Source organism: Brassica oleracea, unplaced genomic scaffold (assembly GCF_000695525.1).
Source record: "Brassica oleracea var. oleracea cultivar TO1000 unplaced genomic scaffold, BOL UnpScaffold00829, whole genome shotgun sequence".
Lineage (NCBI taxonomy): Eukaryota > Viridiplantae > Streptophyta > Magnoliopsida > Brassicales > Brassicaceae > Brassica > Brassica oleracea.
The window spans coordinates 1-18,009 of record NW_013617469.1 but is presented as its reverse complement, the minus strand read 5'-3'; the positions used below and the strand labels follow the sequence as shown (position 1 = coordinate 18,009).

Here is an 18,009-nt window from a genome sequence, read left to right as displayed (position 1 = left end):
GGAGCTGGCAGCTGAGTTGATGGCTATCTTTACCAGAGAGGGTTTTTCATATATCAAAGGATTGTTAAAGATTGTGGTTGCATTTATGACTGGAAAAAAACTCAACAATGGACTTGCGTAAATAGCTCTCATAATGATATCATGCATGTGTGTGGCCAAAAGTCATACAATATGGAACTAAAATGCATTGATGAAACTGCTTGTACATCGTCACAAACTAAATACATGAATAATCTGTTTAGGTTTTTTTTTAATAAGATCTTTGTTTAGGTTTCTAAATACATAATGCTCTCCATGTCATCCCAAAAAAATATATACATGGCTTCTTCAGTCTGATTAAACAATGGATTCATCTCAATCCTTTTAATTATATTATTCCTCTCCAAATCATAACTGATAAAGAGATCCCTATCGAAATTTGTTTTTCCCAACCATACCTCGCCGCTACGACTTGTGCCTTGCCTCCACACGCGAGACCAACTCACAAAATCCATGTCCGAAATGGTCAAAACAAAAGACTTCATGTTTGACCAGATACTTTTCTCTGCATCCTCCAATGTCCAGATGTCTACACTATACTCAAAGACATCAAAAAGTGATATTTTCCCTTCGTAGTTCATGAGAGCTGGGCGAGGGATGACGTCAAGGGGGCATTTTATCAAAGAGAACTCCTCTGAAGTCAAGTCAAAACTCATGACCACAAAGGTATCACTACGATCAATCTGAGCTCTATAATACAAAACACCATTGATGGAGATACCTTTTGTGCAAGGAAGATGAGGAGGAGGAATGAAGCTGCTTTGAGTATTTCTCCATGAAGCTTGAGGAGCAAGTACCAATACCTGATACTCGGAAGATCTTAGTAATTTCTCCCCATCATTGCTAAACTCCCAAACTATGTTAAGAACTTTGTATTCATCGCGAACATGGTCATGCCCAAAATAGATCCACACATTATCGTCGTCGTCTATTGGGAACAACTCCAACTCCACGAGCTGCTTGGTGGTGAGGTTACAGATTTGCATTCTTCTCTCAGTTCTGAGACAGAGAAGGCCACGAATACCACTCACAAAGTGCCCTCCCAATACCGGCATGTCCAGAACATGGTCGAGTGACAAGATGGACTTGTCTGAGTCCGGATTTGGTGATGTTGAGAGAAACATATAGTCAGAAGGTTTCTCGTTGTTCACAATATACATAAACAAACGCGATGATTGCCTAGTCTTGTGGAAAAAGTTTGTGAAATAGCTAGAGGAGATAAGTAAAGACCAGAGCTTTGAGACGCACTTGAACCTCATCACTGATTTCGCTGGCAATCTGATCAAGATTTCCATCAACACCTTCTTGGGGATATGCTCGAAAGCTGTCCGACACCTTCTGGCTCCTCCTAACTCTAACTTCTCCATACTCAGCTCTTTCAGGGCTGCTGGCTGCAAAGAAAACTACATAGTTGTGTTTGAATGTTCCAATCTTCTCCATAACCCTGATTAAATATTTACTTTTAAAGAGGACTCATATCCTTAGATCTTAAGGAATCAAATATCTTTTTTCCTTTTTTTTTACAGTTTAACTTTTTTTTTTATTCACAGATAAATATTTTGTAAATTTTTTCCTTAATGTGTATGATAGATTGATATATTTCTGAATTTGAGTATATCCATATTTAGAACAATATTAGTGAATAATTATAATATCTTTTTAAATTTTAGTGAGATATTGATAAAAATGTATAATATCTTCATAAAATTTAAGAAATTTTCATAAATGTGTTTAAAATTATATTCTTAAATGTGCATTTAGAAAGAATTTCATGTATATATATTTATGAATACCTTACTGAATTTGAGTTATATTTACATTCCTTGACAAAAAAAAATTATATTTATATTATAAAGATATTCTTGAATATGTATAACATTTTTCTAAAGTTCTAGGAATACCATCTTGAATTTAATATCTAAATTTTATAAAATAATATACATATAAAAATATGCATATAAGTCAAAGTCAAAGTCAAAGTCAAGAAGATATCATACACATTTAGGAGATCCTTTCCAAATTCACATACAATTTAAATTTAAGAAGTCTAATTACACGATTATGAAGGCATTCATGAATTCGAGAATTTTTTTTACATTCAAAAATTTATCTCTATAATATTATTTAAGAATTCAGTTTCATATGTGTCTGCGTCGCATTCATGTTAATTCTTATGATGTTTTTTTTACAATGGTACACTTAAGGAATCCAATATATCTAATTGTCATTATTAATATTTATATAGATTTACCATTTTATATTTATATTGTAAAGAACATTTATAAATTTTAAAGTGAAAATGTGTTTTTATATATTATGTGATTCATAAAAAGGAAAGTTTACAAAATAATCTTGATTTATAGTAAAGAAATAAGGGGTTTTTACCAAAACTAACCCACAACTTGATTTTAACCTGAAACATATACCCAAACTTGAATCAAATACAAAACTAACCTAAAAATCTTGTGAAATTACAGCCCAGACCCTTGTGACCAAACAAAAAAACAGAAGCCATTTTTACGAATATAGCCCCTAATAAGTCATCTGAGTCGTCTGAGATGTTGGAAGTCGCTTGGACGACTTCAAAGTAAGTCTTCTGGTGTAGCTGATCTTAAAAATAATTTATAAATTTTTTAAAAAATATTTTGATAAACGAAAAATTAAAATCATGTAATTATAAACAATTTTAAGTGATATAATTTAAAATATAACAAAATTGAATTGTTTTCAACATAGATGAGTGTAGGTAGTGAATCATGGTATTCTTAGGTCTAGAGCTTGACAACATATGTTGCAGTATTGTATTTATTCTAAGGGTTAGATTTTGGAAAGATTAAATGTTTTTTTGAAAAATTATTTTTTTACCTATACGTGTTTATTTTTGTGTATAGTAAACACTTTTGAAGTTTAATTTGATTTTATGAAATGTTTAGTTAGTTAATTAAGTTTAGGGGTTAAGTTTAGGGGTTATGTTTAGGGTCTAGACGACTTACATTTCAGTCGTCTGGTGAAGAAATTAAAATAGACGACTTACATGTAAGTCGTCAAAATATTCCTGCCTAAATTTTTTTAAAAAATTATTTTCCCGCTTAAATAATTTTAACCAGACGACTTACTTGTAAGTCTTCTGGGAAGTCTTCTAGTTTAGTTTCCCGCTAAAAATAATTTAATTTCCCGCTAAAAATATTAAAGTCTTCTGGACAAGTCGTCTAGGAAGTTGTCTGAACCAAAAATATTTAATCTAATTGGATTTTTTGTCTCCCTATATAAAGAAAAATTTACACATTCTCTCTCATCCTCTCAAATGGCTGCAACAAAAATGTAATGTTCATCATTCTAAAATTCTTCAACCTCTCTCTAATCTCTTTGACTTGAGAACACCAAACTTTATATGAATTTTTCAGTTTTGTCTCATGTCTTTCTTACTAATTTATCTTTTTTTGTAGGTTTTTAATCAGATGGTACTCATTTTCCACTCATTTAAAGGTAGATCTATTAATTTTAGAAATGTATTTTTGTGTGTTTTACAAAGGTAGATTTATCTAATCTTCCACTCATTTTCTCTATTTTTAAGTCATTTGAACGTTTTTGGATATGCAGGTTTTTCAGATCTGGATTTGATATACAGGTTTTTCAGATCTGGAAGACTTCTGGGACGACTTAGTCTTCTAAAATATAATGCACTAGACGACTTCCAGGAAGTCTTCTAGACGACTTCCATTTCAGTCGTCTGGACTTCATGGAAGTCGTCTGGACTTCTTGGAAGTCGTCTGGACTTCATGGAAGTCTTCTGAAGAAGTCCTCCTTTCATAATAGATCTGAGCGTTTTGGTAAGTTTTTATGTCTGATTTTTCTTCATTTGGTAACTTCTTGTTGTATAAAGTTCTTACTTTTTTCCCAAACTAAAGCTCTCCAAACCCACTCTAATCTCTTTGACTTGAAAACACCAAACTTTATATGATTTTTTCAGTTTTGTCTCATGTCTTTCTTACTAATCTATCTTTTTTTGCAGGTTTTTAATCAGATGGTACTCATATTCCACTCATTTAAAGGTAGATCTATTAATTTTAGATATGTATTTTTATGTGTTCTATAAAGGTAGATTTATCTAATCTTCCACTCATTTTTTCTGTTTTTAAGTCATTTGAACGTTTTTGGATATGCAGGTTTTTCAGATCTGGATTTGATATGCAGGTTTTTCAGATCTGGAAGACTTCTGGGACGACTTACCAGTTAGTCATCTAAAATATAATGCACTAGATGACTTCCAGGAAGTCTTCCAGACGACTTCCATTTTAGTCGTCTGGACTTTCTGGAAGTCGTCTGGACTTCCTGGAAGTCGTCTGGACTTCCTGGAAGTCTTCTTACAAAGTCTTTTTCCATATCAAGTGGAGTCCAAGCTTGTCTTTGAAGATGAATGATCTATAATAGTTTTGTTTGTGGTCTGTTTTGTGTTGCATGTCTACTCTTTTAGTTGTGAATTTTTTGTAAAATCAGTAATAATGTTTCCCAAGATGTAATACATGTGCTAACAATGTGTTTACACATTTGCAAATCAATAAAATAATAGACTTCATTAGCCTTTTTCTTATCTTTGGATCTCTCATATGCAATAATAAACTCCAATGACATTTTTCTCATCTTAATAAACAAGAATGTTGGTAGGTTCATACTGATACAACATTTTAAGAAGCATTTTAACCCTTCTTCCAACTCATAACAATAATCATCATTAGTGTATATAACATAATACTTAAGAGATGGAAACAAACAATAGTAACTAGTCAAAGCATATCATATTTTTTATAAGTTCGTGTTGAAAAATTTAGTCAAATTTAGTAAAACTAAGGGAGAAAACATATTTTGAAAATATGAGTTTTACATATCTTGAAGTTTCTTATCACTCTTAAAAATACAAGTTATTCAAAAACTAGCATAGAAGACTTAAAACTAGCGTAGAAGACTTCCACGGAAGTCTTCTCGGATCAGTTAGAAACTTTAATTAACGTGAATGTTGGTAACCTCATAAATATCACCAATTAAGTTATAAATTTCATTCAGTAGCCCAAATATTCATTAATAAACATGAATTAACAAGAAAATGTTAAAAAGTCTTTATAGTTTTAGAGAAAATGCAAGTTTATTAAACATTGACGCAAACGACATCCACGGAGGTCATCTAGTAGACTTCCAGAGAAGTCGTCCATTTAGGTCGACGCGGACGACTTCAATCTAAGTCTTCCAGACGACTAAAATATAAGTTGTCTGATCAACGCAGAGGTTATTTTTGCAATTGACTTTGAAATCTGTTATTTGAGACGACTGAAAAATAATGCGTCTACTTTTGTTTGGTTAAAAAAAAAAAAACTCCAAAAGAGCTAGACGACTTACATTTCAGTCGTCATAGGTTAGTGTTGCATTTGACTGGATTATTTCAGAAGTTTGACTTTCCTGGACGACTTACATTTCAGTCGTCTCGTGAAAATTAAAATAATAATATTTTTTAAAAATTAGACGACTTACAATTAAGTCATCATATGTTAGTTTTGGAATTGAAAAATAAAACTTCAATATTTAATTATATATAGACGACTTACAATTCAGTCGTCCGTCAGATGACTTACATGTAAATTGTCCAGGATTTACGAGGTTTGACCAGAATCTCGGAATAAAATCCTGGACGACTTACATTTAAGTCGTCGGGCGGACGAATGAATTGTAAGTTGTCTGGGTATAATTTAATATTGAAGTATTTTTTTCAATTGCAAAACTAACCTATGACGACTTAATTGTAAGTCGTCTAGTTTTAATAAAATATTGATATTTCAATTTTCACCAGACGACTGAAATGTAAGTCGTCCATGAAAGTCAAACTTCTGAAATAATCCAGTCAAATGCAAAACTAACCTATGACGACTGAAATGTAAGTCGTCTAGGTTCTTTGGAGATTTTTTTGTAACCAAACAAAATCAGACGACTTAACTTTTAGTCATCTCAGAAAACAAATTTCAAAGTCAATTGCAAAAATAACCTCTGCGTTGACCAGACGACTTACCTGGAAGTCGTCTGGACGAACAAATCTGAAAAAAATTTGATTTCATACCTTAAATTGGTGAGATAACTTCCTTAGCACACATAAGACTTCTTCAAGAACACAGAATCTCAAAAGAAAGTGACCACCCAGAATTGTTAGCTTCTTTGACTTTATGAACCATAAAAAATGTAGAATCAAAATGTTGAGTTTTTTTAGCTTAATGTGGAGAGAAAGTGAGAAAGATGTTGTGTATAGTTCATAAGAATGAAGAAAGAAGAAGGGTAAATCGATTTTGGGAGCATTAAGAGTTTCAAATTGGTTGTTCATGGTGGTTAGGGTATTGCTGACAATGACAATCTTGTAATTACTTGAAGATGATGAGGGTGAGAGAGTAAAAATGTCATTTTCGAAAGAAAAAAAGGAAAAAAAAATTGATGGCATTTCGTTAATTATATGAACTTGTGGGGTGCATAGGGCAAAACTAATTTCAAAAAAAAAAAGGTTAGTTTTGTGTTTGACTTTGAGTTGTCGGTCAATTTTGCAAAAAGCCCTTAAAAGATATTAAAAAACATAATATATATTTTTAATGTAATAATTATTTTATTTAAATTAATATATTTCTCAAATTGTTACAAAAATAATTTTAATAACATAAATTAATATATCTTTAATGAATAAAAAATATTTTATTTTTCTTTTAATTTAATTTTCCTTTTTATATTTTCCAAACCACATATATGATAAATAAAAATACTATAAAATTTAAAACGAATTATATATATAATGTGATTTGATAAGAAGGAAAGTTTACAATTTTTTTTTTGATATTAGTTCTCTTTTAAATTTTGTCGGCTATGTGTTTTATGCATCTTTGTGCTAATCGTCACTTTATTTTTTGTAATTTTATTTTTTTCAAATCAAGATATACAAAATTATTTTAAAATGAAAATATACTTACACATATAATATGAAGAGCCAAACTATTACAATTAATTTGATTTAACTCAATTAGATTAAAAATAGTTGTACTTTATTTTGAAGAAATATATGTAACAGAATATACTCACAAAATGAGTGACTAGGCCGATCAAAATTCTCATATAAAATTTTCTTTTAACTAAAATAATAATATATTATTATTTAAAGTAATAGTTTTTATACATATAAATTATAAAACACTCAACATATTAATGAATATATATGAAATTCTCAAATAATATTACAGAGATATTAACCAATTATTACAACTAATTTCTTATGTATAATTATATATATATATACATGAGGTTTCAAAAGACTATCATTGTTATATTCATTTATGTAACTTTAAATCAATTAACGCTTTAGTTTATTTCTGTTATGTGATTCTGAAAAAAACATATTCTTAATTATACATAATCTTACTAAAATATATCTAAAAATCCAAGACAAGAATAAAACTAAATGCCAAAAAAAATAATAATCAGATTTGGAATCTATACAACAAAATATTGTGGTTGAATCGGAAAAGTAGAAGTTATTTAATATATCCAAATAATAACTAAACAAACGAGATATCATATATCCAAAATTATACGTCTAACTGAAATAACATAATATTATTTAAAATAAATCATGCATATTAATTAGAATGCAATTATAAAATAAATAAAATTATAATATTAATAAATTATTATAATTTATTTACTTTCTAAATATTTATATTAGTGCATGAACACGGAAAATCACCTACAAAAGAAAATTAATTGAAAACAATATTTCTGAAAGTATTTTCTCAAAGCAAAGTTATTTTGAAAAAAAATATATTTTTGATTTATTTTTTTAAATATTTTTAGATTTTAGATTTTCTAAAAAATAATAAATTAAGAATATAGATATGGATACAACTGTCATTTACCCCTTTATTAACATTTATATTATTCTTTTAGAGGCTATTTAACTAACGAAAACTAAAAATGGTTATTTAGAAGTTTTACCATTTTTTTAGTAATCTAATTATATTTATGAAAATTTAAGGAATCATATTTTTTCACTTTGTAAAAGTTTGACTATTTCTTATTGGTGGAATAAATATTTTTTAATTTTTCCTTCTTTTTACAAATCTAATTATATTTATGAAAATTTAAAGATTTAATAAAAATAAATATGTACTTTCTTAACCGTCAGATTTGTCAACCGTTTATATTTATAACCTGAAATATTTATGCGACCCTGAACTGCTAACTCTACTGGTAAAGCTTTCTTCCCAAAGGGTAAAGGTGTCAGGTTCGAGTCTCAACCCTTGGGGGAGGGCAATAAACAACCGACTCTTGTCTTGGCCCATAGAGATTATAGACTAAGGCCCAAAACATCTTGAAGTCAAAAAAAAAATTCATGCGATAAAAAAATTCATGGTATGAAAAATTCAACGCTTGTACTTATCTTCTAGATCTACTATTTTTGAATATTTTTGCCATATTTTCTAGGTTGGCTCAAACTAAAAATAATAATTCCAAAGATTTCAAAATAAATTAAGGGTCTGGCTCATTTTGCCGATACCACTAGAAAATGATGCGTTTGCGAGTGGTAGCAGTTTTTGGCGTTTTACAACAATTATAAAAACGTTGTAAACCGTTTTATACCGCTCCACACCTCTAAACTTTAAATTTTGGTTCCAACTAGTGTTTACGATTACAGATGGTTGGGAAGGGATAAAAAAATACTTTTATAAAACTATATAAATATAAAAGTAAAAATATTTAATTAATTTTTTAATTTAAATAATATAGATACTAATATATATTAATTTATATTATAAAATTTAAAACAATTTTTTTTTTGTAATTTTTAGACATTCAGATATGTATATATATACAAATATTTATCCGATGATGCCAGTACGTGAGCTAATGATAGGGAATCCAAAAAGATGGAACTCAAAGATGCTTGAAAACTATGTAAGTTCGGAGGATATCCCACTGAAAAATTCAACGCTTGTACTTATCTTCTAAATCAGCTATTTTTGAATATCTTCGCCATATTTTCTAGGTTGGCTCAAACTAAAAATATTAATTCCAAAGATTTCAAAATAAATTAAGGGTCTGGCTCATTTTGCCGATACCACTAGAAAATGATGCACTTGCGAGTGGTAGCAGTTCTTGGCGTTTTACAACAATTATAAGAACATTGTAAAACATTTTATACCGCTCCACAACTCTTAACTTTAAATTTTGGTTCCAACTAGTGTTTACGATTACAGATGGTTGGGAAGGGATAAACAAAAATAATTTTATACAACTATATAAATATAAAGTAAAAATATTTAATTAATTTTTAAATTTAAATAATATAGATACTAATATATATTAATTTATATTATAAAATTTAAAACAATTTTTTTTTTTGTAATTTTTAGACATTCACATACGTATATATATACACATATTTATCCGATGATGCCAGTACGTGAGCTAATGATAGGGAATCCAAAAAGATGGAATTCAGAGATGCTTGAAAACTATGTAAGTCCGGAGGATATCCCACCGAAAAATTCAATGCTTGTACTTATCTTCTAGATCTGCTATTTTTGAATATCTTCGCCATATTATCTAGGTTGGCTCAAACTAAAAATAATAATTTCAAAGATTTCAAAATTAATTAAGGGTCTGGCTCATTTTGCCGATACCACTAGAAAATGATGCGTTTGCGAGAGATAGCAGTTCTTGGCGTTTTACAACAATTATAAAAACGTTGTAAACCATTTTATACCGCTCCACACCTCTAAACTTTAAATTTTTGTTCCAACTAGTGTTTACGATTACAGATGGTTGGGAAGGGATAAACAAAAATACCTTTATAAAACTATATAAATATAAAATTAAAAATATTTAATTAATTTTATTTAAATAATATAGATACTAATATAGATTAATTTATATTATAAAATTTAAAACATTGTGTTTTGTAACTTTTAGACATTCACATATGTATATATATAAACATATTTATCCGATGATGCCAGTACATTAGCTAATGATAGGGAATCTAAAAAGATGGAACTCAGAGATGCTTGAAAACTATGTAAGTCCGGAGGATATCCCACTGATTCAATCTTTGGCCATAAGTCAAGGATATCATCGGGATGAGTATTGTTGGAGCTATACTAAGAATGTGATGTACACTGTTAAGTCATGATACTGGGTAGCCAGGAAAGTCCTCAACAGGGATATGGTGGACACCCAGGAAGAGCCGAGTATCACAAAACTCCTATTGGGGTCAAAAACAGTAATCTCGAAATCGACGCCTAAGATTGATACTCTCGAGGAACTTTCTCGAGATAAACTCGAAAAAGTACCTAAGTAGAATTCTTCAAAATATCGAAAGAGCTACATCATATGGCGAGCGGAGCGGACCATGTCCAGACGACAGGAGCGGACCATGTCCAGCTCGCCATTTGGCGAGCGGGACAGCCCACGTCTAGCTCGCCATATGGCGAATGGGATGATTAGTCCAGCTCGCCATATATGGCGAGCGGGACAGCCCATGTCCAGCTCGCCATAGGACGAGCGGGATGGTCCGTGTCTAGCTCGCCATATGACGAGCGGGACGGTCTGCGTCTAGCTCGCCATATGGCAAGCGGGACGATCCAATTTGAATCACTACGGCAGCCAGCTTCCTTTCTTCGCGTCTCGATTGAACTGTCTCTTGTTTTGTCTTGATCGTAGTTATCGTTGAAACTTTAAGATAAAACTCCGAAGACTAGTTTTCTCGGGTAAGTTAGAATCAATCCTATAAAACTGCAACAATTAACTAAACACCAAGATTGCTTTAACTATTCAATTGTTTTAAGTTATTCCGTAAAACCGACGTCGTACCAAAGATAATTTCTTGAAGAAATTGTAAAACGATTAACTCGGAAAAAAGGCTCGAAAGGGTCTAAACAGCGACCAAAAGCCCACTTACGATTTTTAACAAGAATGAGCCCACGACTACTATGACGGTTTATATATTATTTGTAGGAGAAGATAAATGTCAAGTTTCCAAGGATAACTTAGAAGATCAGGAGAAATAGAATATTTCCGAGAAGAGATAAACTTGGTCCCAAGGGCAAAAGAGGAAAGGACAACCGACCTCGAAGCCCTATATAAAGGGAGCTGAAGCCAACAGCGCCGGGATCCGAATATATATACCTAGGAGATTTATGTTAACTTTAGGAGAATTTAGACTTAGGTGGCTAGACTAGCGAGTTCAATACTTAGAATGTTTTTCCGCATTTGACGGAATTTGAAAGTGTGAATTTGGTTCCCACATTTTGGCGCTAGAAGGAGGGGGGTCGGATTTTATAATTCGAAGAACACCTTACAATCCCGCGGCAATATGCCCAATCTAATGGATAGTGAAGTCATCTCTTTTAAGGAAAGGGCAACGACCGATCAGGTCGAACCTCGTAACCATCTCCTTGTCGTTGAGCTGACTATCCAGGATATCGATATTGCAAGGATTTTAGTTGACATCGAAAGCTCGGCTGATATCATCTTCAAAATCACCCTCGAGAGAATGGAAATCAATCTGTCCGATATTGCGGAAAACCCAAGCCCGCTAGTAGGACTCTCGGGGGAAGCTACTATGACTCTCGGATCGATTAACCTCACCGTTAAGGCCAGGAGCATAACAAATTAAAAACATGGAATTCTTGGTCATGGACCGCCCTGCATCATATAACGCAACCGTGGGCCCTCTGTGGATGAACTACATGCAAGCAATTCCGTCAACATACCATCTGTGCCTCAAGCTTCCAACTCCTCCCGGAGTCGAAACAATCTGGGGCGATCTGAAAGTATCGCAAGTCTGCTTCGCTGCGGAATTTAAACGGAAAACTCAACGGCTGAAACTTCTCCTAAAAAGAAGAAGAAAACGAGTTACGTCGAAAAAGCCCCAGAACAAGATTCGGCAGAAATCTTTTGGCAATTGCGGAAAGCCGAGATTTTAGAAGTTAAGCGTGAACTGACTTGCGAACCCGTGATATCGGTAAGACTTGATGAAGCATTCCCCGAACGGTGTGTCAAAACCGGAGCTAATCTCTGCGAGCCTCTAAAGGCGGAGGTCATTGCCTATCCAAAAAGAACCTTCATACGTTCTCCTGGGCCACAAAAGATATGCCAGGAGTCGACATTAATGTAACATGTCACGAACTCAACATCGACCCAACTTTCAAGCCCGTCAAATAGAAAAGGCGAAAGTTGGTACCTGAACTTGCCACCGCGGTCAACGAAGAAGTTGAGAAAATCCTAAAAGTAGGATCGATAACGGAGGTCAGATAACCAGACTGCCTTCCCAACTCTGGCGTGGTTAAAAATAAAAAAGGAAAGTGGCGTGTTTGACTCGATTTCACCGATCTCAATAAAGACAGCTTCCCACTGCCACACATCGATCGATTAGTAGAGGCAACGGCGGGAAAAAAACTCTTGTCTTTCATGGATACTTTTTCAGGATACAATCACATCATGATGAATCCCGACGACCGCGAAAAAACCAAATTCATCACAGACCGCGGCATATATTGCTACAAAGTAATGTCGTTCGCTCTTAAAAATACGGGTGCGACTTATCAACGACTTGTAAATCGTATGTTCTCCGAGCAACTCAAAAAGACTATGGACGTTTACATTGATGATATGCTAGTAAAATCCCTAGCAGAGCTAGACCACGTCACTCATCTGGAGGAATGTTTCGCGAGGCTAAATACGATAAACACGCATAACATGAAACTGAACCCGGCGAAGTGCAGATACACCATGGCATCGGGAGAATTCCTCGGTTACCTCAAGAACCATCATGGTATCGAAGCCAACCCAAAATAGATCAACGTGCTAATCGAGATGGATTCCCCGAGAACCATGCGAGAAGTGCAAAGTTTAACTTGAAGGGTCGCAGCGCTTAATCGATTTATCTCGCGGTCAATGGACAAGTGTTTACCATTCTACGACACATTGAGAGGAAACAAGAAGTTTGAATGGTCCAAGAAATGCAAAAACGCTTTCTAACAGCTGAAACGCTACTTGGCCACTCCTCCGGTCCTCGCAAAACCCGAGAGGGGGAACCTCTGTTCTTATATATCGCAGTATCGGCGACAGCGATAAGCAGTGTCCAGATCAGGGAGGAACACGGTGAACAAAAACCAAAATTTACATAAGTAAAACATTGATGGACGCTGAGACACGATAGCCATTAATGGTAAACTTGGCATTCACTGTAGTGACCTCGGCAAGGAAACTAAGCCCATATTTCCAGTCCCACACGAACGTAATCCTCATGACTTTCCCGTTGCAAACTATCTTGCGTAGCCAAAGCCAGTCAAGGAGACTCGCCAAGTGGGCAGTCGAATTGAATGAATACGATATTGAATATCGACTAGAAACCTGCGAAAAATCCCAAATGCTCGAAGATTTCATAGTGGAACTGCCAACAGGGGATATCAAAAACAAGGAACCAAACTCGACTTGGCTCCTTCACATCGATGGATCTTCGTCCAAACAAGGTTTGGGGATCAGAATTCATCTCACCTCGCCTACGGGGAAAATTCTAGAAAAGTTGTTTCGATTGGACTTTCACGCCTCCAATAATGAAGCCGAGTACGAAGCACTCATCGCGGGGTTGCGCTTGGTTCACGGTCTGAAAATACACAATATCCATACCTATTGCGACTCTCAGTTAGTGGTAAATCAGTATAGCGGGGAGTACGAAGCAAGGGACGAGAGAATGGACGCGTATCAGAAACTCGTTCAATGATACGCGTCCAAGACCTTGCCCAGGGTTTTGAACATTTAGCTCTAACTCGAATCCCGTGCTCCAAAAACACCCAAGCCGACACTTTAGCAGCTCTGTCATCGAGTTCGGATCCGTGTCTCAAAAGAATAGGCCCAGTAGAATTCATCGAACACCCGAGCATCGGACCGCCAGTCATCGCCAACTTGATCCAACTGCTAGAATACGATGTCGAATAAATCAAAATCCAACCCAAGGAAAATTTGGAGCAATCTGAATATGGTTGCGAAAAGCCATGGTTCGAAACTATTCGAGCTTATATTGTCGACGGGACATTACCTGCAGAAAAGTGGGCAGCTTGTAAAATCAAAACCCAAGCTGCGCGATATGTCATGGTGGATGGAGAAATTTACAAATGGAGATTCGCCGGCCAACTTATGACATGTGTGGAAGGACATATAGCGTGAAAATCTATGGAGGAAATCCATTCCAGATCCTGCAAACATCACTCCGACGGAGGGTCGCTCGTAGTCAAAATTAAGCGCCAAGGTTATTATTGGCCAACAATGATCAGAGATTGCGAACAATTAGCACGAAAGTGCGAAAAATGCCAAAAGCATGCGCCGACAATCACCAACCAGCAGAATTCCTCTCATCCATTCCATATCCTTTCATGCGCTCGTCCATGGATATTGTCGGTCCTCTACACAACTCAAAATAGAAATGCTTTCTTTTAGTCTTTGCGGATTTATTTTCAAAATGGATGGAGGTAGATTTCTACGCGAGTATCAAAGACGTCCAAGTCGAAAACTTCGTGTGAAAAAAAAAATTATCTGCAGACACATGATCCCTTACGATATTGTAACGGACAACGTAATGCACCTCAAAAAATACTATTACTTACCAGTTGTAACTTGATGAACTGAACTACGAGATGGCTTGATCCTTGAAAGAGGTACGTAGGGGCAAATTCAGCTGTCCCCCCTCATTAAAAAGGGGGGGGGGGAGTGGGTACGTATACGTGTACTGGTATACTCCCACAAGTTTAAAATATTCGCATTTGTACTCGATATTTTTAAAACTTTTTAACGATAAGAAAACGCAATAAGACTTCGAGTAAGTCTCGGAAATCTCTTCTATCGCAAACATTCAATCTCATTACATTACCTACAGAAACAGTAGCAACTCGAGATTCACTCGAAACGCCCAAGTAAAAAAGATGACTATAATCGCATAACACAGAAAACGAAAATAAATTCGTAAAATGAATCCGGGATGTTCTTTAAGCATTCAGCAGTCAAAACAAGCCTTGTTGATATCACTCAAATTACCCTAAAGAGTGAATTTACTCTCTCAAATAAGAGGTTCAATTGCAGTACTTAGGGATCGAATCCACAAGGCGCTAGGGAACCTAAGAAATCTAATGGGATTTGTTAAGTAGGATGGTTTAATGATTAAAATGTAAAATTGCAGTTTTGTTGAGTGAGTAATTGCTCGATTGATTGGTTGAGGTTTTGGTGCTTAAAAGGAAATAACTAGACTTAGGGTTTTTATTCAGGAAACTTGGAATTATAATCCTACAGATGCCTAATGAGTTGCATGCATTATAATGTAGAGCTCAACTACTAAACAACAAGTCAATCAGCTTTCGGGTTTCTGGACTTGTCTATTAACTAGATCTAATGACCCAAACAAGAGTGTTCGATCAATAGCAAGTGTCGATCGATTATCCTATAGGGATATCGATCGATACACCTTTCACTCCGTCGATCGATTATCCAGTATGGATATCGATCGACGCACTTCTAGTTAAGCTTTATGTGCGGGTTGAATGATGCTCACTAAGTGATATATGGTGTTTTTGGCATCTTGTATATATGTTTTCTAATTGGTTTTCAAGTCTTTATCGAATCTTCCTAGATGTTTGAGAATTCCTCGGTTACCCCAAGAACCATCGCGGTATCGAAGCAACCCCAAAATAGATCAACGTGCTAATCGAGATGGATTCCCCGAGAACCAAGCGAGAAGTGCAAAGTTTAACTTGAAGGGTCGCAGCGCTTAATCGATTTATCTCGCGGTCAATGGACAAGTGTTTACCATTCTACGACACATTTAGAGGAAACAAGAAGTTTGAATGGTCCAAGGAATGCAAAAACGCTCTCTAACAGCTGAAACGCTACTTGGCCACTCCTCCAGTCCTCGCAAAACCCGAGAGGGGGAACCTCTGTTCTTATATATCGCAGTATCGGCGACAGCGGTAAGCAGTGTCCAGATCAGGGAGGAACAAGGTGAACAAAAACCAAAATTTACATAAGTAAAACATTGTTGGACGCTGAGACACGATAGCCATTAATGGAAAACTTGGCACTCACTGTAGTGACCTCGGCAAGGAAACTAAGCTCATATTTCCAGTCCCACAAGAACGTAAACCTCATGACTTTCCCGTTTCAAACTATCTTGCATAGCCAAAGCCAGCCAGGGAGACTCGCCAAGTGGGCAGTCGAATTGAATGAATACGATATCGAATATCGACCAAAAACCTGCGAAAAATCCAAATGCTCGAAGATTTCATAGTGGAACTGCCAACAGGGGATATCAAAAACAAGGAACCAAACTCAACTTGGCTCCTTCACATCGATGGATCTTCGTCCAAACAAGGTTTGGGGATCAGAATTCATCTCACCTCGCCTAGGGGGGAAATTCTAGAAAAGTCGTTTCGATTGGACTTTCACGCCTCCAATAATGAAGCCGAGTACGAAGCACTCGTCGCGGGGTTGCGATTGGTTCACGGTCTGAAAATACACAATATCCATACCTATTGCGACTCTTAGTTAGTGGTAAATCAGTAAAGCGGGGAGTATGAAGCAAGGGACGAGAGAATGGACGCGTATCAGAAACTCGTTCAATGATACGCGTCCAAGACCTTGCCCAGGGTTTTGATCATTTAGCTCTAACTCGAATCCCGTGCTCTGAAAACACCCAAGCCGACACTTTAGTAGCTCTGTCATCGAGTTTGGATCCGTGTCTCAGAAGAATAGGCCCAGTAGAATTTGTGGGAACCGAAATTCACACCGTCGAGTTTTGTTAATCGGAGGAAAGCCAAGTTAACCTAGCCTTCCCTGATGGTCCCGATTATCTGCTGGGCCACGCACAACACAATCAATATGAAAGATTCGAAAGTAATAAATCGTAAATGAGCGAAAAGAGAACAAAGAGGTCTTATTTCCGAATTCGCGTTTGAGCGTGAACAACAGGTAAGATCCTAGGCCACGAGAGCTGTCAGTATGTTCGCTAGTCTAGCCACCTAAGTTCTAACCTAGCCGAGTCAAAGCTCGGTAGTAAAAATGGAAAAATGCCTAAATTGCTCTAAGTATTAAGTTTGCTCTTAGAATGCTCTCTCCTCTCTTCGTCCTAGGTCCTCCTTAGGTCGGTTTACCTCTTCTCGGGCCGGATTTGTCGCGAAGCGGGCTTTTCCATATTTCCTTCTTCTTTGTGATTATCTTCGGAAATTTGACATTTATCTCTTCCTGCGGATGCGATAAACCGTCATACCAGTTTTTGGGTTCAAGTCATTTGGGACCAAAGATGGGCCGTTATCCGCAATTCGGACCCTCTTTGGGCCGTATCGAGACTTAAGCGTTTTTACGATTTTACTCGCGAAGTAGCCGTTGGTATAGGTATGGTTCTTCCAACAGAATCCTGTTTCTTCGCATAGCCAAGGCAGTTGGGGTTAAGTTAACCGTAACCTACTCTACTACGAAGAATAGGAAATTGTTCGAGAGACATAACCTTCCCAACTTCTCGAATACTTTCGACGATGTTTTTTTTTGTCGGAACATTGGTGTCATATCCACGGACCCGAAGACTGAGTTACGGAAACTTTGGACGAAGATGCATGGTTATGGGATGGGACCGGGTTTGGAATGGTCCATGGAGAATTGGCCGTGCTCGCCGGACGAACTGATCCGCGGTACAATCGAGCTTGCCGGCGAGCCGACCGGCAACACGGCCGTGATCGCCGGGCGAGCTGGCCCATGTCACGGCCGAGCTCCCCGGCGACCCGACCAGCAACACGGCCGTGCTCGCCGGGCGAGCTGGCTCGTGTCGCGGCCGTGCTCGCCGGCGAGCTGGCTCGTGTCGCAGCCGTGCTAGCCGGGCGAGCTGGCCCGTGTCACGGCCGAGCTCGCCGGCGA

At 35.9% G+C, this 18,009-nt stretch overlaps 1 protein-coding gene across 1 annotated transcript; it reads right to left on the bottom strand.

Annotated features, from left to right (window-relative positions):
• Positions 1-266: 266 nt before the first annotated feature.
• Positions 267-12,159, bottom strand: LOC106320146 (putative F-box protein At3g52320). Its single transcript, XM_013758514.1, has 3 exons — positions 12,061-12,159; positions 11,829-11,948; positions 267-1,430 (listed from the first exon to the last, which is right to left on the bottom strand). The coding sequence occupies exons 1-3, from the start codon at positions 12,157-12,159 to the stop codon at positions 267-269; spliced, it is 1,383 nt and encodes a 460-aa protein (XP_013613968.1).
• Positions 12,160-18,009: the final 5,850 nt, after the last annotated feature.